This window comes from Lepisosteus oculatus, chromosome 5 (genome assembly GCF_040954835.1).
Source record: "Lepisosteus oculatus isolate fLepOcu1 chromosome 5, fLepOcu1.hap2, whole genome shotgun sequence".
In the NCBI taxonomy this organism is placed as follows: domain Eukaryota; kingdom Metazoa; phylum Chordata; class Actinopteri; order Semionotiformes; family Lepisosteidae; genus Lepisosteus; species Lepisosteus oculatus.
Window position 1 is genome coordinate 4,942,857 of NC_090700.1, and position 24,797 is coordinate 4,967,653.

The 24,797-nt window shown below is 44.7% G+C and overlaps 1 protein-coding gene across 1 annotated transcript; it reads left to right on the forward strand.

Annotated features, from left to right (window-relative positions):
- Positions 1–944: 944 nt before the first annotated feature.
- Positions 945–24,306, forward strand: ptchd1 (patched domain containing 1). The gene is made up of 4 exons (XM_006627751.3): positions 945–1,526; positions 2,668–3,126; positions 7,955–8,615; positions 16,963–24,306. Exons 2-4 carry the CDS (start codon positions 2,776–2,778, stop codon positions 18,609–18,611), a joined length of 2,661 nt encoding a protein of 886 aa, XP_006627814.2. The 5' UTR covers positions 945–1,526; positions 2,668–2,775; the 3' UTR covers positions 18,612–24,306.
- The last annotated feature ends 491 nt before the right edge of the window (positions 24,307–24,797 follow it).

A 24,797-nucleotide genomic window follows, 5' to 3' on the forward strand; every position in this document is an offset into this window, starting at 1 on the left:
CCGTGGAGGCTGAAACAATTCTCAACTATTCGTGACAATATACAGTAGATCACTACTGTGCTCGGTGCATGAACCCTAGATATGGTAAAAAAAAACAACAAACTCACCACATACACTAACGAACGAGTTTAACCAAAATACATTATCGCCAACATGCGCACAAAACGTAATAATTGTGTATGCCCTTTCGATATCAGTTGTCTGGGGCGTCATAAAACAGTTTGAGATTTTATTTCCAGAAGATTAGTTTTAAAAGCGGTCTTGAGAAAACACTAAAGCATTCATTATGCATTCAAATAAAAAGGGGAATGTTTAAGTTTTTTAAAAGATGTTCACTTTCCGAGACTTTTTTTTTTTACGCAGTCTGTTCGATGGCCTTTAATTTTTTTTTTAATCTTATTTTCGCCTTTGAGTCAGCGGCTTCCTCAGCGCCCAGCCCCCGCGGTTAAACACGACCCAGCCGGATCCTCTGCAGACGTGTTTCTCGCTGGACACCCTCAAACCACCCATCTAGCGCCGGTGCGATGCTCGGTCGTGGGGAGAGATGGCTACAAGCCCCCCCCCTTCCGAGCATCTGCCACCACCACTTCAATTATTATTCTTTTAAAGTCATTCATTCATCCCCTCTGCGCATATTGCTGGCGATACATTATTCTTAATGTCTGGCAGCTCTTCGCCTTTCTCTGGCGACTGAGTCATATATTCTCAAATACGACATTCATTGCTGGGGATGGATCACGCTTTACAGTCCAAGCATATTTATTGCGCCTATTCGCAGGCTATTATATACAGTGCGTGCGTCTTTATACGGCCTAGTCTTTTTCCAGTTGCATAAATACAGGACTTGTGGAGCATCATCTTTTAATTCGCAGCCTCTCTCTCTCTCTCTCTCCCTCCCTGGGTTCACTCGCCTATCTTTAGTGGTCCAATCAGGAAATGTCTTATCCCGTCTCCTCATCTCAGCCATCAGGAGGTGGCTAATGGAGCACACGAGAAAGGGGGGGGGAAACTAAATTCGCGCCTATCCACCTCCCGAGCGCATCTTTCAGGCTGTGGTGTTCTGCGTAAGGCACTCGTCGGGGCTTCCGCGGGGCCAGTGAATCAGCAGACGGCGCCTGCTCCCGCCAGCGTCGCCGGCGAGGAAGAGCGCACGGCCGGAGCGCTGTCATTTCGGCGCTGGAAGTGAACCGTTTGTTGTTCCCTCTCCAAGACGGAGCCGAGCCCCCCCCCCCGACGCCTTCGAGCAACACGGTGCCGCAAGCCGGGCGGCGCAGACGTGGGGAGAAGTCTGCTGCAACCCGGCGCTCGCCTTCGCCTCGCATAGTTTTTACTGAATGGGATCCGGAGAAGGAGAGGGGTGTTTATTGGCGTTTTCAAAGATCTGCTGTGTGTGTGTGTCGGGCACAGATGAAAGAAACTTCTCTGCATAACGGCGAAGACTCCGGCATCCTCTCCGAAAACTGTAATGGATCGGGAAATGGGGTGATGTTCTCACAGGCGGACGGGATGTACCTGCGTGGGAACGGGTTCGTACCGCGCGGGTCTGGCCAAGTGGGAGTGAATCCGGCTCAACTGCAGACGCCACGATTTGTGTAGCAATGCACAAACGTGAAAAAAAAAAGGCTGAATCCTTGTTCTAAGGCAGCGTGCTACCGAAAACAGCCGTTTCTACACACAGCTTCACATGGGGAAATTATGAAAAATATATAGAACAAATGAAATACACTAAGTTGTATTTATGCATCGATCCTTCCAAAGCAGGGGAGCACATGTTACATGCAATTTAATATAAGAAAACAGCAGCAATGCATTAACCGTGCCTGTAACAGCTTTGTTCAATTTGGTTTTTTTTTTTAGAATTGAAGGCATAATGAGCAGTTTGGAAATGCGTTTGATAGGTACTAGATTACGAGTTGAGCAATGAATGAGCCAGGATTTACCTTGTGTCACAGAAGTACCGTGTCTACTGACATGCTCGAGTCTGTTTCAGATATGACATAGCAAATCTGCAGCAACATGACCGCTCGCAATCACATCTGTTTTCAACTTAAGGAGACATTCGATGACAATGTTGCGAAGCGCTATGTGTCTCACAACTGTTGGTTCATGCTTACAGGCTAAGAACATTTTCTAATATTAGCCGTACATTCGTTAAGCATTTCGTTATTGTTTGGCCACATAGAGTGCACGCACTTCAAACCAGGACACTTTGCAGTATTTTATGAATCGCTTCCCCCAGATTCGAGCATTTTCTGGTACGTAGCAAAAGCCTTTTCTCCCCCCCCCCCCAGAAAATAACTGCCACGAGTCTCCAGCCACCTGGCTGAGTAACCCCCCTTCAGCTTCAGTAAAATCAAAAACCCCTTCGCTTAAAAATACAACCGACAGCGGAACAAGACACGCTTTAAAGAAGTACGTGTGCAGGAGAAAAAGAAACAAAGCGCCCTTTTATATTTTTTCTGTATGTTTTTTAAAATGCGTGACACTCCACGCTGTTGTGATTTTTTTTATATATATATATTCGGGTGACCCTTTATTGTAAATATGCAGAGAAGCGGCATCGGAGCTAGGATCCTGAGCAAGTTGAAGCTGCCGACCGAGGCAAACTTGTATCAATTCAATTTCGTTCTCCAAGCCGACGAGCCTTTTGTCTTATTTTTCAATTAGAGAGTATTTCCCTATGGTCGTGCCCCTCGATGGTTATACCCTGGCGCTGGGAGAGGCTCGGATCCTGCAGATTCTTCCTCGCCTTCCCGGGCTCTCTGTACTCTTAGGATGTTGCGGCAGGTTTTGCACGAAGGACTGAGGACGTCTTTCTCCAAGCTCGGCCACTTCGTCGCCAACCACCCGGTGTTCTTCGCCTCCGCTCCCGTCCTCATCTCCATCCTGCTGGGGTCTAGTTTCAGCCATTATCGGGTCGAGGAGAACGTGGAGTACCTGTTGGCTCCCAAGCACAGCTTGGCTAAAATCGAGGGCAACTTAGTGGATAGCTTATTCCCCGTCAACAGATCGAAACACACGCTGTATTCGGACTTGCAGACCCCCGGCAGGTACGGCAGGGTCATCGTCACCTCCTCCGCCAGAGGAAGCATCTTGGATCAGCACCACGTTGACCTCATTTTAAAGGTACGAATAACAGACTGAGGGGGGGTTGTGTGAGAGGGTGGGTGAGGCGGGCGAGCTGCTAATTCGACTTTAATACGGCGACAGCAGCAGACCGAGCAGTGTCTTGGCATGTCGTGCACCGGCTAGGCACGCCACAGCCTGACACCTGTGTCAGTCGGCACAGCAGACGCCTCGGGAGTGACGGTGTGCCAGCGCTCTGCAAGGTGCTGGGTGTGCCCTCTCTGGAACAGCAGGCCGGTTCGGCATTCGTCTGAAACACCTCTGTGTGGCAATTCACGGGCTGTCACCTTGTCAACAGCAGCGTCCGGGGAGGAGGAAGGGTTATCACACGGAATTATAAGATGTCTTTTTAAAAAAAGGCCTAATTATGCCATTTAATTGACCCGAGCAATTTATTTTAATTGACTTTTCAGCGCACCAGCTACACGTCTTTTTTTTAACCGTCAGGCACAACAATGCGGTGATAATGAACAGGTGAGGCAGACACAACAATGTGTCACAGGCTTGCTGCCGCCACCCCAGTCACCCCGAGAACATAATCTGTACGTCTCTCTTATGCGTAGACAAAATTGATCAAAAAACTGTTGCTGAACGGATGCTTTAAGTGATTAAAAGCAGTTAAGAAAATCAAATATGGGCAGAAGAAAAACGTGGTGGTTTCCAGTTTGCTTAGCGCCTTAGGGCAACTTTTGGAATGTAATATTTGCGATTGTGGCGGACACACGCGACCACGAGAGTTCAGCCTTTATTAATGTTGTAGTTTTAGTGCTTTTAGTGACAAACTCTGAAGCCCAAAGAAAGTTCTGCACAGAAAAGTACTTTTCTAGAGCCATGGAGAAATCGTTTACAGATCAAGGATTACAGAAGCAAAAGCTCTGACCGTCCAAAATGTTTCCCACTGTTGCAATGACCATACCAAGGCGAAAGTAGATAACTCGCTTTGTGTAGTCACACTGTGGCCTGAATCCACAGCTTTAGCTGACAGATTGATGTGTCCAGATTTCTGTTGTGTGGGCAGGTCTTATTGCCCTAAGGATACAAGAGCTGCAAAAAGGAACCGATTCAAATGTGGATGATTAAATGAATACTTCAAATGCCACAAAGTTAGTAATCAGTGGTGTACCACAAGGATCCAGTTTCGTCCCACTGCTCTTCTTGATCCATATCAGGGTTTAAATTCTGGTAGACCTCAAGCATGAGTTAAATCCGCAGATGAGACTAAAGTAGAGAAAATGGCAAATAGAGAAGTATTTGAAGGGGTACAGTACAGAGCAAAAAATGTGGGATTTAAATCGGAGGGGTTTATGCACTAGTGAAACCTCACACGGAATACCGTATTTAGCTTTTGTCATGATGCCACAAAAAGCATATATTAGGCCAAGAAAGGGTTTGATGAAGGGCAACAAAAATGTTTCATGGTCTCAGTGGCATTTTATGCAAATATAGGTTAAGGGGGGTAAATCTCTTTAGTCTGGAACAAAGGAGATGAAGAGGATATTTGATTATTTGATCTGAAATCGTATTATAAGATCCTACGAAGTTAAACAGGGTCAGGGCAGCTGGAGACTTAGAGGTCATGAAGTAAGGATGCGGAACATTTCTTTACACAAAGAGCTGTAGGTGTCTGGAACAGGCTGCTCACCCAGGTGGTGGCTCCTTCAAGAAATCTCTGGCTAAAAGTTTGAACTCATTTAGTTGCTAATCTTCCAAAAGAGCAAGGAGAACCTTCCTGTTGTTTACAGCCTTTTTAATGTTCATATGACCATGGTTAAAATGCAGTGAGTCTGCTGTCCCAGCAGTTTCACTTTCCATCTAGTGTGCTTTGATGCAGTATTCCCGGGGAGTGATGTCATTTTTAATTTATGTTGTGAACACACTGTAACTGCAGGGCCTCAGATAAAGTGGTATCATTATTTTAAGTAGTTTTTAATTATCCATCTCTTTGGCGATTTCCACTTAGGCCAGTTAATTCTAATAGGTCCATGGAGCATTTCCAAGCAGGAATTTGGAATTTAATTTCAGCGTTTTGTGTTGTTGGCACAGCTCATGTGTATTTCAGAACGTCTTGAGCGACAGGTTCTGCCATTATTTATCCAACACTTTGATTCAAAGCGATTTACATTTGTGCCCGTTGATAACTGCTGAAGATTTTACAGGTAGAGAAAGGTACTTTGCTCCAGGGTAAAACAACACCATGCTGCCTGGGATTCGAGCCTGCAGCTTTTGGTCTGTCAGGCCACAGCCCAAACCACTCCTCTACGCTGCTGCCTGACACGAGTCCTCTGTGCACGCAGAATGACCCAGATGCAGGAAGTGGTACATGTGCTAAAAAACAGCTCCTAGACTTAAACCTCATTTTAAGGCTTTGATGCTGCAGCACATCACAGAAAAAGGACATTATGGAATCCATGTCAATCTGAAAAATAAAGGATTCCATTTCAATCTGAAGGCTCTCCTTTTCTGCCCATGACACTGCTGTCATCTAGCATGCACTATTGGATTTCATGTGAAATGCACTTTCATTTGTGAACCACCAGGCCCTTTCCATGTCTCCTGCTCTTTCTAGAGTTCAGGCCTATTATGCCACTGAATTCCTACAGCTTTTCACGACAGAATATATTGCAATTTGTAATAGAGCAGATTTCTGCTGCTGCAGAGTAACATTTGCATTAAGCCTGTTCAGAGGAGTCTTCCATTGTTTTGGATTACCGAAAATACGTAAAACTGTGGAGGGGGTGAGGGTGGAATTCGAAAGGAGGCTTTTCTGAGCAGGACTTTATTGTGTGTTTGTGTAATACGCAGAGCTGCTCTTTGGTTGAAAAATGTAAAATAAGCCCAGTAATGGCTGACAAGGAAGAATATAAAGTTCGTGTCTCCTTAAGTTAAGATTTCATCACTAGGAACGTATTATGATGATGTATTAACAGAGGATTAGGATAATTTATATCCGTCCATTTCCAGTAACTGCTGAGTCCAATATGTGGTAGTGAGCTGGAGTCTAACCCAGTAGACGCTGCATAATTCAGCGTACATTGTGGACAGGACACCAATCCATTGCAGAGGATAATAGATTATGCATCTTATATACCATATATGATTTACAAGACTGGTGCGCAAAGGCCCAGCTGAAGCTGACACGGTCCCCTCAGTCCTTCTAAATTCAGGATCTGACAGCAGCTAATATGAAGGCAGTATTTTAGCACAGGGTCACACCCCAGTGCATCCTTTACCCCTACTGTTAATATCTGTCTGCAGCTGTTGAAGCTGCACTATTTGAAATATGTGATGCCTGAGGGACAGTTACATCCAGGTCTTACTTTTCCAGGTCTCTTAAAGAGTTTAGGCCATTTTATCTAATACATGTCACAGTGGCCAGCGCTGCTGGCAGATTACATGGCCTACTTAACTTCTGTCGGTTCACCCAGGGTTTCACAAACATCATATTCATTTATTTATTCTCTGCCTTTTCTAAGACCTGGGAGAGCAAAACAAATTTTCCTGTTTTTGATAACCTCTGTCTCTAACTTTATCTGCAGATGCTAATACATTTTCTCGTCAATGACGCCAGAGAGCTCAGATAAGAGATGAGGCATGAGTGGGGCGCCTTTAACAAAAGTTTAGATTGCCTTTAGAAGCCCGGCTGGCCTTGCAAATTTGTGCTTGTATCTATCTGCATAAATCCTAAAACAGAAAAACACATCTGTGCACTGCCGTACTCAGTGTCATTGAGGTGCTGACCAATGAAAGGAATCCAGATTAAAACAGAAAGTCTGTGTGGGCCAGTATGTGCTTCTCCAGAGTACTGGCTTTCTCATTCATAAAGTAAAATGCATAGCTGACAAACTTTGTTTCATCAGACATTTCTACATGAATGCCCACAGAGACCTTTTGCTTTCACATATCTAAATTATTTTCCCTGCATTCATTTCCTGCATGTCATAATCAATCAATTGATTGATTTGACTAATGATTAGATAATTGAGCCTCCCCTCTTGCAAAAAAAAAATAATTAAATATCCCGTGCAGTATCCTCTGCTCGTCAGTGGGTATCACAGAGCCACTGACACATAATGGCTGATGCCAGCATGGTCTCAGGTGGTCAGGACCTGGGCAGAGAGCACTGTGGGAAGGAGAGACGCCTCCACCTTCAGCTGAGTGCGTTCCCATTCAGTGGTGCAGCCAGGACTTTGGGGTGGCAGAGGGGTGGCAGGGGCACCTACTGGGGTGGCATTTTTAAATGATATGATTTGCCTTCTTAAATAGGAAGCACTGCTGAAAGGTGTACAGCTGTTCTTCTCCACACCTGTTACACTGGTGACCCCTGTTTGACACCACATCTGCAGCGATTCGCCAGACATTCCCCGACACTGACCACTTACATCACTGATTACACGTACGCTTTTAAAAAAACACTCAAGCTGCGTCGGGATTGTTTCCCACGCTTACGTTTTCTTTCGTTGGTAAATTTAAGACAAAATGGGATTTTTGTTAGCGCCCAGAATGGGGTGGTAGCTGGGGCAGAAAACGCCACTCCGTGCCCCTCTCTGGCTACGCCGCTGTTCACATTACAGATGTTACTGGGCATTACAGATGCCTGCAGGCTTGATAAGAGGTATGAAATACACCACTGAGTTGAAAGCTGAGATCCAGCACAAACGCAGCAGTGTGTGGCATCTTGGCAGATTGCACCGGGTCAGGCCTGACGCTCCTGCACAGGTTTCTGGGAGTGTGTTCAGGAAGGCTGCTGTGAGAGGGGTTGTTTGCCTTTTTCGAACCCAAGTGCTGCCGTTTCCATTGCCTCCCTCTCCTGTGCCCTTTCCCGTTCCAGCTGCACGGCCTGGTGACCAAGATCCAGGTTCACATGAACGGCTTCAACTACACTTTCGCCCACATGTGCATCCTGGACGACAACAAGAGCTGCATCGTGGACGACATCCTGCGTGTGCTGGAGGAGCTGCGGGCCGCGCGCTACGCCAACCGCACCGGGGGCGCCGTCCGCTACCCCATCACCTACCTGAGGGACGGCCGCGAGGTCTACATCGGCCACCAGCTCGGCGGGGTCCAGTCGCCGGGCAAAGTTCAGGTGAAGCACGCCGAGGCCGTGCAGCTCACCTACTACCTGCAGGCCGTCAACTCCCTGAACGACGTGGTGGCGGCCAAGTGGGAGACGAAGTTCTGCGAGACGGTGGAGAGATTCCAGCAAGCCAACGGCGAGCTGAAGATGTACCCCTTCACCTCCTCGTCGCTCCAGGGGGACTTCCAAAAGACCAGCAAGGTGTCGGAGCGCCCCCTCATCACCAGCCTGGCGCTGTGCGTGGCGCTGGCTGTGCTCTTCTGCTCCATGCGGGACTGCGTGCGCACCAAGCCCTGGCTGGGCCTCCTGGCTGTGGTCACCATGAGCCTGGCCATGCTGACCTCAGCGGGCATCATCAACCTGACCGGGGGCAAGTACAACTCCACCTTCCTGGGGATCCCTTTCATCGTACTGGGTGAGTGTCTGCGCGGCTCGTGACGCCCTTGCAGCGACCCCCGCGGGGCTGCAGGAGGGGGCCCTAGACTCCGTTTCGCTCAGTCTTGTGTTTTCAGAAGTGCAGAGTGACGTCGTTCGAGGTCGCAACACATCACTCGGGATTTAAATGTGTTGACCGTGTTTAACAAGGGTTTAGGCTGAGGGCCAGAGGACGAGGAGGCTGGGACCCCCCGCCAGAGAGAGGAGTGACCAAGGGGCAGCTGCAGAGGGGGGGAGATGGGGTGGAGGAGGAGTGCAAAAAGAACGAGAGAAGGGGATTACTGTCCGTACAGTATTTAAAGTTTTTTTATGTGAGGAAATGACGTCAGGAAAGCTTAGGAGTAAGAATAGTTGAGGTGGCTGCTGTTATCCCTCGCGCTCTTTCGTTGTAAGGTCCATCAGAAACTTGGGGCACACTTTTCTTCTTGTCAGTCAGGTCAGGGGGGCAGTCGAATTCTGCAGATTGTAGTTGCAAATGATGATTGGCCTTTAAGGCCCGCCATGATTAATCCCCCCTGGTTTTTTAAATGTATAGATCACACGGTTGTTGTAGTCAGACTAGTGCAGCCTCAGTGTGAGGAGTGTGGGCTTTTCCATTAGACACTGACTCATACCAGATGTAAAGCACACTTGGAGATCAAAAATATTTTCATACAAGTAGTTGCTCTGCCATCTGAAATGCTAATTTTGTTCATTTCACAGTGGAAAAACACCCCGGATCTGCTGTTATTTTACTGTAAATTACAAATTGAAGGGCTGGAAATTTAGGGGCTGGAAAGTATTAAACTATCAGATTGGGCACAGAGCCAAAATGCAATAATTGCCCGTAAGAACATATTCTCATTTCAGCTGCACATAAAGGAAGAGCTAACCCTTGGCCCTAATTAAAGGCCTGGAGACACTGAACACCCGTAATTTCATCAGGATTTTTCAGTGTTTTTTAAAAAAGCACTGTACTGTAATTACAGTATTAGAATGGTCTAGCAGTACAATGGCTCTTATCTCCTTGCACAATGAGAGCTTTATTTAAAAATTAATTCCATTACCAAGACATTAGTCTTCAAATGGGTTTGCATTATAGTATACAAATTGTGATACCAAAGATAAGGATGCCTGTAGAAATCTAATTACTTAGATTAATAGTTTGAATAGAGGCTTTTAAAAATGACAAGAACCGTAGAAAAGCATTGGTTTTGCACATTTTAAAAACATATTCTTTGCACATGGCCTTATGCAGAAGTCACTCAGGAGACTGATATGCATACTACATGACAGCAAGCAGTGTAGGAAAAACTGGCACCATCCAACTCTTCTTGCAAAGCTCTGTACAGGCTGTTTCGTGACCATTGGTTTTTAAAGGGGGCCTGAAACACTATTTTTACAATTTGGGAAAGAATGTGGAGAATCGGCATGGATGAGTGCATTTCGAACTGCAATGGAAGTACAAAGTACACAGGAACTTGCAAAACCTCAAATTGACATCACAAAAAAAAGATTACATTTCCAGGAATGCACAGCACCATATCGCTGACCTTCTCTGCAAATCTGAATGAGGCAACAAAACCTCTGGTGACTTGAAATGGCCCTGTGGCATTCTGAGCAAACAGGCTTGTGAATATGTCTCAGTCATCCGATAGAGATATTGCTCTCGACTTCGGGAAAGGTTTGCCAAGGACTAGTTAACTCTGCATGCAGATCACGTTGGAACATTTCTGTGGTGAAATGTCCGCTGCACAACCTGTACTTACTGTATTTGCTCCTACATCGCATTTCATTACTCATTACAGTGACTAGTAATCAGGAAGGGCCGCCTCATGGCCCAATTCTCGTGAACTCCCGCGAGACCAATAATTTGCAACAACATGGCGACCATACGGTACTTTCACAAAGTTAACGACTTTCAGAATTTGTCAAATTTTGTGATAACGTCATTTAATTTATTTGGGTGCCGAGACGGAATAACCGGTCTGAGAAAGTGGGACTACAGCTCCCCTTTAAAAAAGGGTAGGGATTCTGGTTGATAACTTGGCTGCCATTCTGCACCAGCAGGACCAGAAATACAATTTACACCTGATCTCAGCAGAAACAAAAACCCAGTGAAGATCACCGAAAGTATTTCGTTATGTGATGAGAGCAGTCTCGTGTTCTGCCTTGTGCAATGAGCTAGCCTTGTGCTCCCATACAAAAAAATCACACATGACTCCCCAAACACGCAACACAGCTTCTTTGCCGAGCTTGACACCTTGTCGAGCTCTGAGTGGCTATAAACTGCCTGTGCTTCACAACTTGAAGCAAAATGAAACTGCTTCATAAAACAAAGCCTGGCATAAAAATTGTCATGCAAATGGATTGCGGAAGCAAGTGCTGGTTTATTTAGAAGAAGGAATTTGCCTGGAACGAAAGATGTACAGGTAGTTGAGGTTTTTATTAAAAGACAGATCCGATAAAACATAATCATCCCTTTTTTCTATTTTAGTATAAGATACTGTATATGGGTGAGGATGCTATGTTAAAATCACATTACTAATATCTCATTAATGATACGATGTGTACAGTTTTGATCACATTTTTACAAAACATATTGCTGCTCTGGAATCAGACCAGAAAAGAGTAACCAGATACATTCCTCTAGCTAAAGAAGTGTCCTGCTCTGACAAGCTAATAGAACTAAAACTTTTAGTCTTGAATGGAAAAGACTACGAGGGGATCCGTCACACAAACTCAAAATCTTCAGTGGCATCAACAAAGACAACACAATGGACCTCCTGAGAATGAACACTGAAACATGAGTCACAGGACACAAGTGGACACTATGCGTAAATGTAATTAAAACTGAAAACAGGAGACATTTCTTTACACAAAAGGTGGTGGGAGTATGGAACAAGACAAGTTGTTTGCAGAAGATATCCTTTCAGGAAAAGGATGAATGAGATCCGTGAATCAAATACAGTAACTGAAATGGGCTAGATTGGCTAAGTGGTCTACATTCATCTGTAACCTTTCTTCTGATCACTTCCCCATGATCACTAAGTCTGATATATATCTGAACTTGGGTTTTCACCATAAGAAAGAGAGCAAGAATGGAAATAAGGAAACCTATATTGTGTTTGACGGCAGCATTTTATTAGTGAGTTAATGAGCATTTTTAATGTTAAGTACTTCCAGGTTTTAAACCATCGTTAATGGCTCATTATCTCCTAAATTACAAACATATAAATCTGGACGCCTTTTAAACCCTGAATATGTGACATGTTGCACAGTACAGACTCAAATCACAGAATTAATCTGTGGTGGTTTAACCATGCCTTTTGTTCTAGTGTTTTGTTGTGTAGTTATTACTTATGAATTCTAAATACTAGCTTTTAAGCATCATTAATTCATGAAATAGCATTTTTAATGGCACTGTTAAATAATGTCCTACGTTTAAATCTGTTATGTTCCCTTAAATGTAATGCATGTCTCAACTGGCTCTTGCTTCCAGATAAGATAAGCATGTTTTAAGTGCTGTTGAAGTGCTTTGCCACACAGATCAAATGTAAATTGTTCCTTGGAATTGCTTTTTTTTCACACTGTTCTCTATTGTATGCAGATAAACCAATAAAGCTCCCATTGTATAGCAGTTTGAACCATTTCAGTTGTTTCAAACAACAGGCCTTTCTACAGATTGTACTGATAAGGCAGAGATGCATGCAGCTCCTATAATTAGGAGTTCATGTATTTATTTATGCTTAACAGGCTTGAAATATCCAGCACCTGGATAATGAATCTTCAGCCTGCTAAAACTGAAAAGGACACATTTTCGGTGAAGATGGAGTCTTATTTATAGGTGCTTGAGAGTCTTCAAAATATAAAGCGTTTTAAATGCGTGTACAATGTAGAATGTCACAAAAGTAGTATTCTATACATCACTTCAACAGAATGAAAAAAGACCTCCTACTTACATGATTTTTTTTTTCAGTCAATCTGGATTGTGGCTTGGAATTGCAATATTGCTACTGCTACAAATTTCCCAACTTTTGCCCCAGGCACAATGATGCATGTTGGATAAAATCCTAGTAATCAAACGCATCAAGGCTGTAAGAAGCACATATGTGTTTTTTACCATGTAACAGCAAAAATACTACGTGCATTAGTACTTGTTCAGTGCCTGGTGTGAGACAATAATTTGCCATACTTTATAAAAAAAATGTCATAACCCATTTCAGCATGCAATAAACAGTGGTCAGGTTGTTCTAAAGAAACATCTATGTCCAGGGGCTTGCTGGGTCAGTGTCAGAATGCAATATTTCAGGTCAGATCACTTCAGATGAGCTAGAATAAAAGCCATTTTTGCTTTTATTGTTTATGCTACTAAACTGATGTGTGTTCATGTCTAATATAAGCCAAGACACAAAATTGAAAAGTGAACTGCCAAGGTAATTTTTGTTCAGATTTTTAAGTCCCTTGTCATATCCTTTTCTTTATTTAACCTCTTAACTCTAAGATTTACACATCTAGTTTTTTCCTTGTCTTTCTAAATTTACTAATTAGGTTATTAGCCTTTCAAAGCAGCCGCAGGTCTAGGTACTGAATGCTAAGCAGTGCGTCATGGTTGTCTAATTGGTGAATTTGAAGACCATTGCCAAGGGCAGAGTCTTCTGCAGGCAGCCTTGGTGTGAATAGTCACAGGAGTATTTCATCTTTTCCCCTTTGTGTCTCGGGCTCTCTTTCTGCCTTCCGTGACTTCTCCAGGTCAGCCTCTAAGCATTATTGTTTTTGACAGAAACTGCAGGCGACATCCCAGCTGGCTCCTAGACAACCAAAACTGACAGTAGAGCGAACTGTGAGAATGCGATGGGTAACTCATTCCTTAGGGGCAGCACGGTGGTGCATTGGTCAGGATTGCAGCCTGGGGCCCTGGATTCAATTCCAGATCTGGTGCGCTACATGCGTGGAGTTTGCATGTTCTCCCCGTGTTTGTGTGGGCTTCCTTGCACAGTCCAAAGACATACTGGCAGGTTAACTGGTTTCGGAGAAATTTGGCTCTGGGGGTGAGTGTGTTTGTGTCCGTGTGTCTGCCCAGAGATGGACTGACATCCTGCCCAGGATGCAGCCTGCCTTGTGTCCTTTGCTCGGCTCAGATAGGCTCCAGTTCCTCTGAGAACCTGAACTGGAAGAGGCGGAGACAAAGCACACGGATGGGTGCCCCGGCCTGCACTGTTGCAGTGCGTGGTCTGATCCACCAACCTGGACAAGTATTCTGTGTCTGTGCACATTCACCACACAGAGGAGACCCCGGAATACCGGTTAGGGAGATAGCTAACTGCAAGTTTTTGGGAGTCAAAGGTGTTTAATCACCCACAGAGAGGGGTGCTAAACATGTTTATCCTTAAAGTTTGATTCAAACGTTGCATTAAAAAGAGTCACCGCTGCTACGGTTCACCCCTGTGACAGACTCACACCCCGCTGTTGGGAGAGCTACATACTCTCAGGTCCGCCTGATGCGACAGAGAGCCCAGTCAGCCCTGGTCTGATGGGTCTGTTCGCTCAGGTACGAGCTAAAACAACTTCAACTCCAGCCAGATAAACCAGTGACCTCCGCTTCAGACATACAGGGCAAAACAGTAGGTGGATGAGGGCGCAGTACTAGTATTTGAGGAAACACACAGAGCTGTCAGCAGATGTCATGAAAAGAAGTGAGCGGGAGAGAAATGTGCTTGTGTGAAAACTGAAGCCATTTCTTTTGGTAAGCTGTTAATTTACTGTGGCACGTCTCGAGGTCTTATTGTACGCGTGTCCCTGTGTCCACTGAGATTCATTTAAAAGGCTGCAGTAAAAAGGCACTTTCTGAAAGGCCTCTTTCGGGGAGGATGTGGGACTGGGCCGCTCAGCGCAGGCCGTCTCCTCGACTTGTGCGTTCCCTGCAGACGAGCCAGGAGAGATCCCCCTAGCAGCGCTTCCATCTACTTCAGAGCCATGGGGCGAAGTGTATGTGACATTACTTATTTAGCCTCATGTTCAATTTATCTACAAGCAAGCGCATTCTGAGCCTGGTTTTCTTTCGGGCAAAAGAACAGCACAGCTAATTTCCTCCTGCAGGAGAGAGGAAAAATCAGGTTTACTGTCCATGAACTGCAAGATTCTTGCATAGTTCAAAAAGACGATAACCACCCTTGTATTAAAAATGTAGGTCTTTTACATAATCTCTGAAAGATTAATCCTCTAGTCAGTGTTGCATCTAGCCTGAAACTGCTTAATGAGCCATTCAGCTGCCCTGCCTTACAATTCTTCATTCAAGCCAGCTTGTATTTCTTTGATTGTGCAGAAGGATGTGGATTCTAGATGTACTGTAGAAATTCAAAAGCAGACCTGCTCTCTTGGGTACAGATTTTTTATAGTCTTTGTTTTTGTATGTTCAAGCTTTCTGATTAAACTGCTATCATTTTTTGTCCTATATTTTTGAACAGGAGAATTACAGAGCGTGCATTCACTTAATTTTTTTTTTCATTGGAGAAAAGAGTAAAACCCTTGAGAACCCAAGAAAGTTACAAAGGAGGGTGCTCACTGTTTTTTCTTTGCTGCTAATTTATCTTAGAGTATCTTCCAGAAAGACTCATTCAATTATTTAAATGTTTTGGCTTCATCAAGTTGAACCCATTGAGACGAGTGTGTTTTTTGATAGTCAGCTCCACCATCTTCAGGTGACGGGACTAATTTAAACAGAGGATGGTAGTCTCAGAGTGCTCACTGCCTCTGAATTCATCGGCATTCTCTTCCCAGAAAAAAGAAAATATAGATGAGTTGAAAGATGAAAAGAGCATTGACAAAGTAAGAGGATAGCACTTGCAAACGGACAAACAGGCTTTTAATTATTATTTTTAATTTGGCTAATGTTTCCTGCTTATGTACTTACAGTGTGGGAGTGGTAAATACCTTATGGTCTGTCTTTTCTGACCTAAGACATCATCTCAGGATGATATTATTCCAGGGAACCTTCTACATTTTCAAACACCTACACTTGTACATCTCTTGCTGGCTGGGACTTGTTACCACAGTGAGACTGTCCTGCATACTGCATCCTGAACTACTTGCTCACAAGATGTGATAGCTGAAGGGAAACAATTTGGCAGTTTTTATGGCTCTATCAAACTACATAAAAAACTGTCCCTTTATCTTTCCTGACTTCCAAGGCGTTATTTTGGAACAAACAAAAACAGCTGAAACCCGTGACTCATCAGGCTGTATTTTCAGATACTAGTACATCTTTATTGGCTTTTTCAGTGAGCAGTGACCTACAAACACAGGGGCTCACCAGTCCCTGTAATTATGATATAAGGTGCCCTGCAGCATTCTCTGTACAGACACAGACTTGGTGAGCTATAACAGTTCATTTCATTTCTCCTTGCATTGCCTTCAGGCATGCATCTCCTGTCCTTCCGCCTTAGCGTAAACGCAAGTTATGTTTTCCACAGTTTCATTTAACTTTAAAGGCGCTGCACAGAATGAGAATCGGGTGAGGGTCCTGAAAATTAGATAGCCCCGCCCCACCCCCCACAATACCCGACTGTCACGACGTTCAGTCAGCTGAGGCCTATCACGCCACACGTGTGCACACATGCAGTAGTGGCTCAGAGAGAGAGGGAACGTAGCAAATAAACATGGAGAGGAGAATAAAAGACAGAGTAGGTAAGAAGAGACAGGGAGCAGGGAGGAAATGGGCATGGAGCCGGTGAGAATGACTGTCCAAACCCAGGGAGAACAGGAAGAGAGGTGTGAAAAGCCGAAATCTGCAAATGAATAGAGAGGATTAGAAGGAGATGAGCCTGTCGTTGAGAGAAGGGGAGAAAGTGTGATCCAAGTTTAAGGATAACTGTGGCTTTGGATGTCTTTCTGCAAGAGGAGTTCTGAAAGCCCTCTGTGAGGACGCAGATGGAGAGATCAGAATGGTCGTGTCCGTTAGAGCTGAAGAGGGGAGAGATCTTTGATCCTCACAGCTCTGACATGTTCCCTGTAATGGTCTGCTGTCTTCTTCCTGTCTCACCAACGGAGATACAGTAGCTGGGAATTTTCTGTGAGAGATGCAGTAAATGAGGTTACTGGAAATACAAGATGTCATCTGGGTGATATGGAATTGTCCAGGGGGGCCTTGAATGTACATTGTATTGGATATATTAAAGGTTGTAAATGACCACCTATTTATAAAGGCGAATGCTGATTTGACAGTGGGCATCCAAACGTTGCAGGACGGGGCTGAGGTTTTCCTTTTGTCCTCATTTGCCCTTCCGACGGAGAGGGGAATCCGCGGCTGCGACCGGTAATCGCGCCTCTTCTGCCCCTTCTTCTTCTAGGTCACGGCCTGTGCGGGACCTTCGAGATGCTGTCGTCGTGGCGGCGGACGCGGGAGGACCAGCACGTGAAGGAGCGGGCGGCCGCGGTGTTCGCCGACTGCATGCTGCCCTTCACCGCCAGCACGGCGATGTACATGGTGACCTTCGGCATCGGCGCCAGCCCCTTCACCAACATCGAGGCCGTGCGGGTCTTCTGCCGCAACACCTGCATCTCCGTCTTCTTCAACTACCTCTATATACTCACCTTCTACGGCTCCAACCTGGTGTTTACTGGCTACCTGGAGAACAACTACCAGCACAACATTTTTTGCAAAAAGGTGCCAAAGCCAGAGCTGCTGCAGCAGAAGCCAGCCTGGTACAGATTCCTCATGTACACCCAGTATAACGAGGAGGGGGCCGAGTCTGCGGACATGAACGCCTACGAGGGCCACCTGCTGGTCTCCTTCATGAAGCGCTACTACTGCGACTGGATCACCAACACCTACGTCAAGCCCTTCGTGGTCCTCTTTTACCTGGTGTATATCTCGTTTGCCTTAATGGGCTACCTGCAGGTCAGCGAGGGTTCCGACCTCAGCAACGTGGTCGCCACGGAGACGAGCACCATCGCCTACACCACGGCGCAACAGAAGTACTTCAGCAACTACAGCCCCGTCATCGGCTTCTACATATACGAGTCCATTGAGTACTGGAACGCCAGCGTGCAGGAGGACGTCTTGGAGTACACCAAGGGCTTCGTGAGGATCTCCTGGTTCGAGAGCTACCTGAACTACCTGCGCAAGCTCAACATGACCACAGGCCTGCCCAAGAGGAACTTCACGGAGCTGCTCCGGAACGCCTTCCTCAAGCTGCCGCAGTTCTGCCACTTCTCCGACGACATCATCTTCGCCAGGCGGGCGGGCGGGGAGGTGGACGTGGTGGCCTCGCGCATGTTCCTGGTGGCCAAGACCACGGAGAACAAGCGGGAGGAGATGTACATCCTCCTGGACACGCTGCGCAAGCTCTCGCTCACCTCCAAGGTCAAGTTCATCATCTTCAACCCGTCCTTCGTCTACATGGACCGCTACGCCTCCTCTCTGGGGGCCCCGCTGAAGAACTCCTGCATCAGCGCCCTCTTCCTCCTCTTCTTCTCCGCCTTCCTGGTGGCTGATTCCCTCATCAACATCTGGGTCACCCTCGTGGTGGTGTCCGTAGAGTTTGGGGTCATCGGGTTCATAACCCTGTGGAAGGTGGAGCTGGACTGCATCTCAATGCTCTGCCTGATATACGGACTGAACTACACCATAGACAGCTGTGCCCCGCTCATCTCCACCTTTGTGCTGGGTAGGGACTTCACCAGGACTAAGTGGGTGAAGATCACCCTGGAGCGCCATGGGGTCTCCATGCTGCAGAGCTACCTGTGCTACACTGCCAGCCTCCTTCCCCTGGCAGCAGTGCCTTCCAACCTGACCCGCACACTGTTCAGGTGCCTGTTTCTCACTGCCTTCATCTCTTTCTTTCACTGCCTGGCCATCCTGCCCATCATGCTCACCTTCCTGCCTCCCTCCAAGAAGAAGAGGAAAGAGAAGAAGCCGGCCGAGAACCGGGAGGAGATCGAGTGCGTTGAAATAGTGGACAGCACGCGGGTGGTGGACCAGATCACCACGGTCTGAGGATGCGGGGGCAGCATGAGACAGAGAGACAGAGAGCGCATGGAAGCTTTAAGGGTGAGCGGGAGCAGAAATCATCGGATGTTCTGTGGTGTGGGCTCCCCAAGCATGGAGTAGCAAGACCACTCTGTGGTGCAGCAGTAACAGTAATTTATTATGTTGAAGTCAGCAGTCATTGAGAATCTGATAGCCCACTGTTCTGGTTGATAAAGTCACAGCAAATGGCAGTGGAAAACCAGCACAGTTATCAATGCAGATTGCCCTAATTACTAGCCTGTCAAGGTTGATTAATAGGTCAACCGCCATTGGCTACTTACTTGAGACTTTATGAGCGGACTACAGTCAGGATGAGGTGTTCTGACTATTATTTTGGATGTTCTAGGGACGTTGGCGTGGTGGTTTCCCAAGGACTCATGCAGATTTGAATTAAAACACCCCTCAACATGAGCTAAAATGTCTCAACCCTAAACAAGATCCTACAGCAGCTGTAGTTAATTACAAAGCATGGGTGTCCGCAGGTCATTTGAAATGAGTGAGCAAGTGCTTCACTAGGCCAGGAGGGCAGTTTATTCAAGTGCAAGCGCTTATTAGGATCAGAGATGCTCCCAGCTGGTGGCCGATAACAAGTGGTTTCACATTGTAATGAGAGCAGCGTCAATGCAGTAGACTTCTAACTGACATCTGCTGACAGCTCTGTGTGTTTCCTCAAATACTAGTACTGTGTTTTCAAGAGCTGGCCTCACTCTTCAATTTTAAGGACATTCTTGGAAAGCATAGTTTGTATTTTTTTTGTCCTGTCAGTGTTTATTTTATAAAAGAATTTCTTATTAAATACTTCACCAATTTTCAGTTCTTAAATGAAAGTTTTAACATAGGTTAAAGAATATAATGCTCAAAGTCTTTGCAGGTCTACAATGTGAGTAACTAAAGAGTGATATGTGCTGTACAATATCACCATTTTAAAAATATTTGATTCCTGATGTAGTCTAATTTTCTTGTTGAACACAGTTGAAACACTAATTGATGTGCCATAAATTAAACATTTATTTAATTAATCTGAACTGATAGGCCCCAGAAAAAAAATGTATAATTAAAACTGTAGTTTGTTATCTCTAAAATCTTTAAAATCTTTCTCCCACTTTCTACCAGAAGTGGAGGATGAAATGGACAGATATGCAGTTGAATTAGAGCATTCCATAGTTTTCATTTGTTTTTGCAAAACCCTAATTTCAGTTAAATTTCAGTTTGATCATTATATGGTTCTGGAAATAATGACAAAGTCCAGTAATGTCATTTGTGGAAAGAATCACTATAGACATCTCGGTTTTTACTCCGAAAGACCCTCATCCTGAGTTACAGCTGTGGGGCCACATGGATAAGGAAGCTGGACCCTTAAATCAGGGGTTTCTGCTTTGGTGATAGAGCTGGGGGCTGTCAGAGGAGTGCTGGGATATAGTGGCCCAGAGATTGAATTGATACTGCGGAGCTGGTGATGAATGGAAGTGGGGCTTGTCTTCCTGTCATTAAGAAGTCAAATGCAGTTTGGGAATATTTTTTTCACCAGAGGTACTGTGTGAGTTGGGTTAGGGTTAGTTGGAATACAGAGAATGAAGGCTGTGTTCTTTTTACTTTTCTTCTGTTGTTGCGATTAACATCTCTAACGCTGTTGTTCTTTTGCCCAGCTGAGCTCTGAAATAAACAAATCTGAGAATGCCAGTGCCAGGTAATTAACTTGCCTTCAGTTAGATTGCATGAAAAAGGGATTCAGGAATGTTTTTTTTCCCGTTAAAAGAATTAAAGTGCTTGCAAATAAACCACCAGGGATAGAAGCTTGTTAATATTCACGAGACAAACAATTATTGGTGAGATGAAGTGTTCAGTGTTAGTCCAGCTATTCAGTTGTGAATCATACTACTGAAGCGAAGACACAATTTTAGGAGGTTTAGGAGGTTTTTAACCACTTTCACATGGTCATTTTCGGGGAAACGAATGCAAACAACTCATGCTTAAAACAACCTTATGGACTGACCTCCCTGTAGCAAAGACAAGTTAGTTTTTATTTAATCAATTTACTCTATAGGGTTCTATAGATTGCAGGCGCTCAGAGTGCTGTGAATTCATGGAGCAAACAGAGATAAAGCACCCGTAGACTGAAGCCTGTGGCCAAATAGTGTGAGTCAAGACAGAGCTCTTTAACATTTGGCATTTTAAAAAGCGTATTTTCACACCTAAGATATAATGCACGGCTTATAAATATTCCGTTTTCTCAAGGCTTTACTGGTGAGAAAATATGCACGACCATGTGGAGGATGCATTATCAAAATACAATGGAAATTCATGTCTTTTAAATAGACTCACGAGGAATATTGAAAAAGGTTAAACCCCTAGGATTATAAAAGACTTTTTTTCTATCCCAATTTTTATAGATATTCTGAATGTGTGGCAGAAATTAATATGAATTAATCATTAATATGAATGTTTTCTTTTAATGTCCTCCAGGAGGGTCAGATGCACGACAAATGCCCTAAATTCACATAATGGACGTCAATGGCTTCGAAATTATATTCTTAATATTTTAACCTCTATGAACAGAGTCATGCAATTGAAATTGCAGGAAGGGACTCTGCTGTGCATCCTGAGGATCAATACCTAGTCGTGTCTAGGAGAGAGATTTTCAAATAGTCCTGCTAAATAAGACAATGGTTTTGGAATCGGAGATGAGACAGCATTAGAATGTTGATTGAGGCGGAGAGAAATGTATAGCTCGGCTAATTATTCTCCTGGTGCAAAGTAGCCTCAACATGCTGTAATGCTGTAAACAAGCTGGAGCTTTGCTTTTTGAAGCTGGTGTCAGTGAAGAAAATGGAGGGCAGGACAAGAGCTGGTTTACTCCAAGGGAACTACGAAGGGCTTAATATCACTTTCTAAACAGTCGGAGTTTTCCCCCCTAATGTTTAATCTTTAAAGGCATTTACAATTTGATCCTCCGCCGATATGACAGAGGCGCAGGTTCCTCACAAAAGATTGAGCAATCACAGAGATTTGATTAGCTGACCGAAGACGTGCCTGAAACGCTGTTTTGGCTATTTCATTCCTGATCAGGTCCCCTCTCTGGGTGTCTGCTGCTGAGCAGAAGAACTGAGATGATGATATTTTTCGTCAGGGGACTGTTATCTGGCCAGAGCTCAAAGGAAATGAAATGTTTCTCCATTTCCTTTACCTCCTTTGAAGCCAAGAGCTGGTTTACATTTTAGATATTTGTTTAAGTGCACAATTGCAAGTCTTTGCAAGGTTAAATAGCTGTGAATAATTCAGCAATTAACTGGAATGCTTTGCAAGGCTGAGCAGATGAGAATACTTCAGCAGTCAGACAAATCTGGCCTATCTGTGCTTTTGGTAACAAAAAAAGAAAAGGCAGAAAATACTTCCATATATTAGTAATTGCATTTGGGTGGGGTTAAGATTCTCTTTCATAGAGAAATTCTGGTAGGCTATAATAAGCTGTTGAACACTCCAAACATCCATGAACTGTCTAGACACTACTACCATTAGTAGTTAATTGAAAAGGACCACCTCCTGCCAAGTAGAATTACCTTTTTCAGAGAAACCAAAACATGGATTTCAGCAGACAGTAGAATCTCTTCTGATGGTCAGTAAAGATGCACACTACGGTGCAATTAATGACAATGACAGAGATCTTTAGATTCGGTCCTAATTTGAGGTCAACACACAGAGCTGAATTTTTATATATTGAGTCAAGGGGAGTTTTCAGGGTAATGAAAAAGTAAAAAAAATAAATGATCCTGTGCTTTTTATTTGTACTGGTTGTCACCAACCATAGCAACAAACCTTCATAAATTTTAAAAAGAAAGAGGAACTGTTGGATCACTCTGCATACTGCTCCTTTTAGAGAAAGGAAGTAAGGACTGGAAATCGTGATGAAGGGGCATCATTCTTGTGTCTGACGAGTAGGAGTGAGTGTATTTGGAGGCGCTGTAAATGTTGCAGTCAGACTAGGTTTGCATATGATAAGAAAGTGTTTGGCTCATGACCCTCGTTTAGTTACTGGTGGCTAAGTGATGCAGCAAACAATGTGTGGCTGTTTCTTGAAGGAATTGTGTGAGTCAGATCTTTCAGCAGTATACAGTTATGTTTCTAATGGCATGCAGGGGAAACAGGATTCAATTCATTTAGCTTAGCAAAGTGGTACTCCTGGACCGCTATATCCTGCAGCCTTGAGATCAACATCTGTCAACATCACACAACCAGGGAAGCTTGAACAGAGGGCATATCGCATTAGATTCCACGTGGTTACATACATATGAGCAAATTAAACAGAGACAGAAAGGTGTATTTTGAAAATGGGGTCCCTTTTGTGGGATTCTCATGCTTTTCTGGTGTTTCCCTCAGGGCTGCCATAAGAACTGCTAGTGCTGGTCAACACTTTGAAAAGCTGCATTCGGATCAAATCACTGCAGCCTCCGTGCAGCGGTGCTTTTGTACAATCAGCACAGCGTGAGTGCAAAGCCCGTATCCTACATCTGTGCTCCCTGATGGCAAACGCATATCACAGCGACATCCAAGTTCAGCAGTTTCATTCCATGACGCCACGGCTTAAGTGTTTTTCCATGTCCCCCCCGAAAAAACATAAGATGCTTTTTGTTCGTAAAAGCAGGTCCTCGCTGTCGCTTCTTTCCTCTTTTTTTTTTTTTAGAAGGAAAAGAGTCAAAAATAACAGTTAAGATCTCCGTGGCCAGCGTCTGCCTTCAAAGCAAATGACGAGAGCAATCTGGGTCGATTATCTGCTTGGAAGGAGGGCCGTTGCTCTGGGGAGCAGCTGGGGTTATCTTCTCAATGACTATTGGGCATCATTGTCAATGGCACTATGTGCCTCAGGCTAACCACAGAGCAGAAGGAGCATAGCGAGGCCTGTCTCAGCCTCTAGAAGGATGCCTCACCTTTAGTGCTTGTTTCCAGGACCACTGGCACGGCTTCGTCAAGGACACCGTATGTCCCCGATAGCGGGCACCCCAGCATTCAGAATTCCTCCTTTTTATACACCGCATGTGCACAGAGCTCCCCTGGTTTCAAACAGGGCGAAGCGTTTCGAACAGGCCCTGTCGTAGTTCAAGCACAGCCCGCCCAGCATCTGTCGGAGGGGAGCGAGGAGCGCTGCTGACGAAAAAGCAGTCAAAGAGAAAGAAATAGAAAAGTATGAGGTGACCTTGTCACGCAGGAGCTGGGAGCATGAGGTGCCAGGTTGTGCTTGAAAGCTTTTACCCTCTTCCTGAATAATTTCATTTTTATAAATGAGCAGGAAGGTTCCTGCTTATTGTTCCCGGATAGCAGGAAACCCACTGGCCGCCATCTCATTTACTGACCTCTGCACTCGCCCATCCAAGCTTTGTATGAATTTCATATCTCGTCACGCAGCGTTATAAGAACTCAGGGCTCCAATTAGGCGGAATGGATAAGTGCATCTGAACAATCATCTCGAGAACAGACTACGTTCCAAATAAGGACAAGTGAAGAAGACACTAAAGTTGGGGAAAAAAAAACACTATAAGCTCAAAATATGGTGACTTCTGACTTATATTCAGTGAAAATGAAAGATTTTGCCTGCAAAACATAAGAACTCTCTCAATTTTGTATCTATTTATACAGGTTTCTGAAAAATAAAACACGATGATTAAGAAACTGTTGTTTCTTTCTTTACGCAATTCTGTCGTGAGTGTTGTGTGCATCATCACATATATTGCAAACATGAGTTTGAATTACATACCATATATGCTCAGACATACAGTATATATGTGACCTTATGTATGTGTGTGTCAGATATACTACAGTATTTGTAAGATTACAAGTATTAACGTTTTAACTCCAATTTTATTGATGTAGGCCAGTTATTTACAAAAATTAGCAGTTTCAGTAAATGAAGTGCAGAAGTCTTGCAGGTTTATTGTAGGGGAGGGTACCCATATTTCAGACTGAATAGAAGTTCTTTCAGACTAAGAATGGACCTATGGAGTATTAGAATAATGAAAAGTACACGATTACAACACAATTACTATCTGTATTTCTGCATACAACCGAGAGGATGTGAGCAAACGCAAAAGCAAAACCACGACTTTTAACTGATCAGAAAGGACAGTCCAGCCTCAGCACTACAGAGACACTCCGCTAATCCTC

Bases quoted from the DNA above. Each gene is read 5' to 3' on its own strand.
- ptchd1 (XM_006627751.3), top strand. From the start codon at position 2,776: ATGTTGCGGCAGGTTTTGCACGAAGGACTGAGGACGTCTTTCTCCAAG. The intron at 3,127-7,954 runs GTACGAATAACA...TTCCCGTTCCAG, and splicing joins ACGTTGACCTCATTTTAAAG to CTGCACGGCCTGGTGACCAA. The intron at 8,616-16,962 runs GTGAGTGTCTGC...TTCTTCTTCTAG, and splicing joins GATCCCTTTCATCGTACTGG to GTCACGGCCTGTGCGGGACC.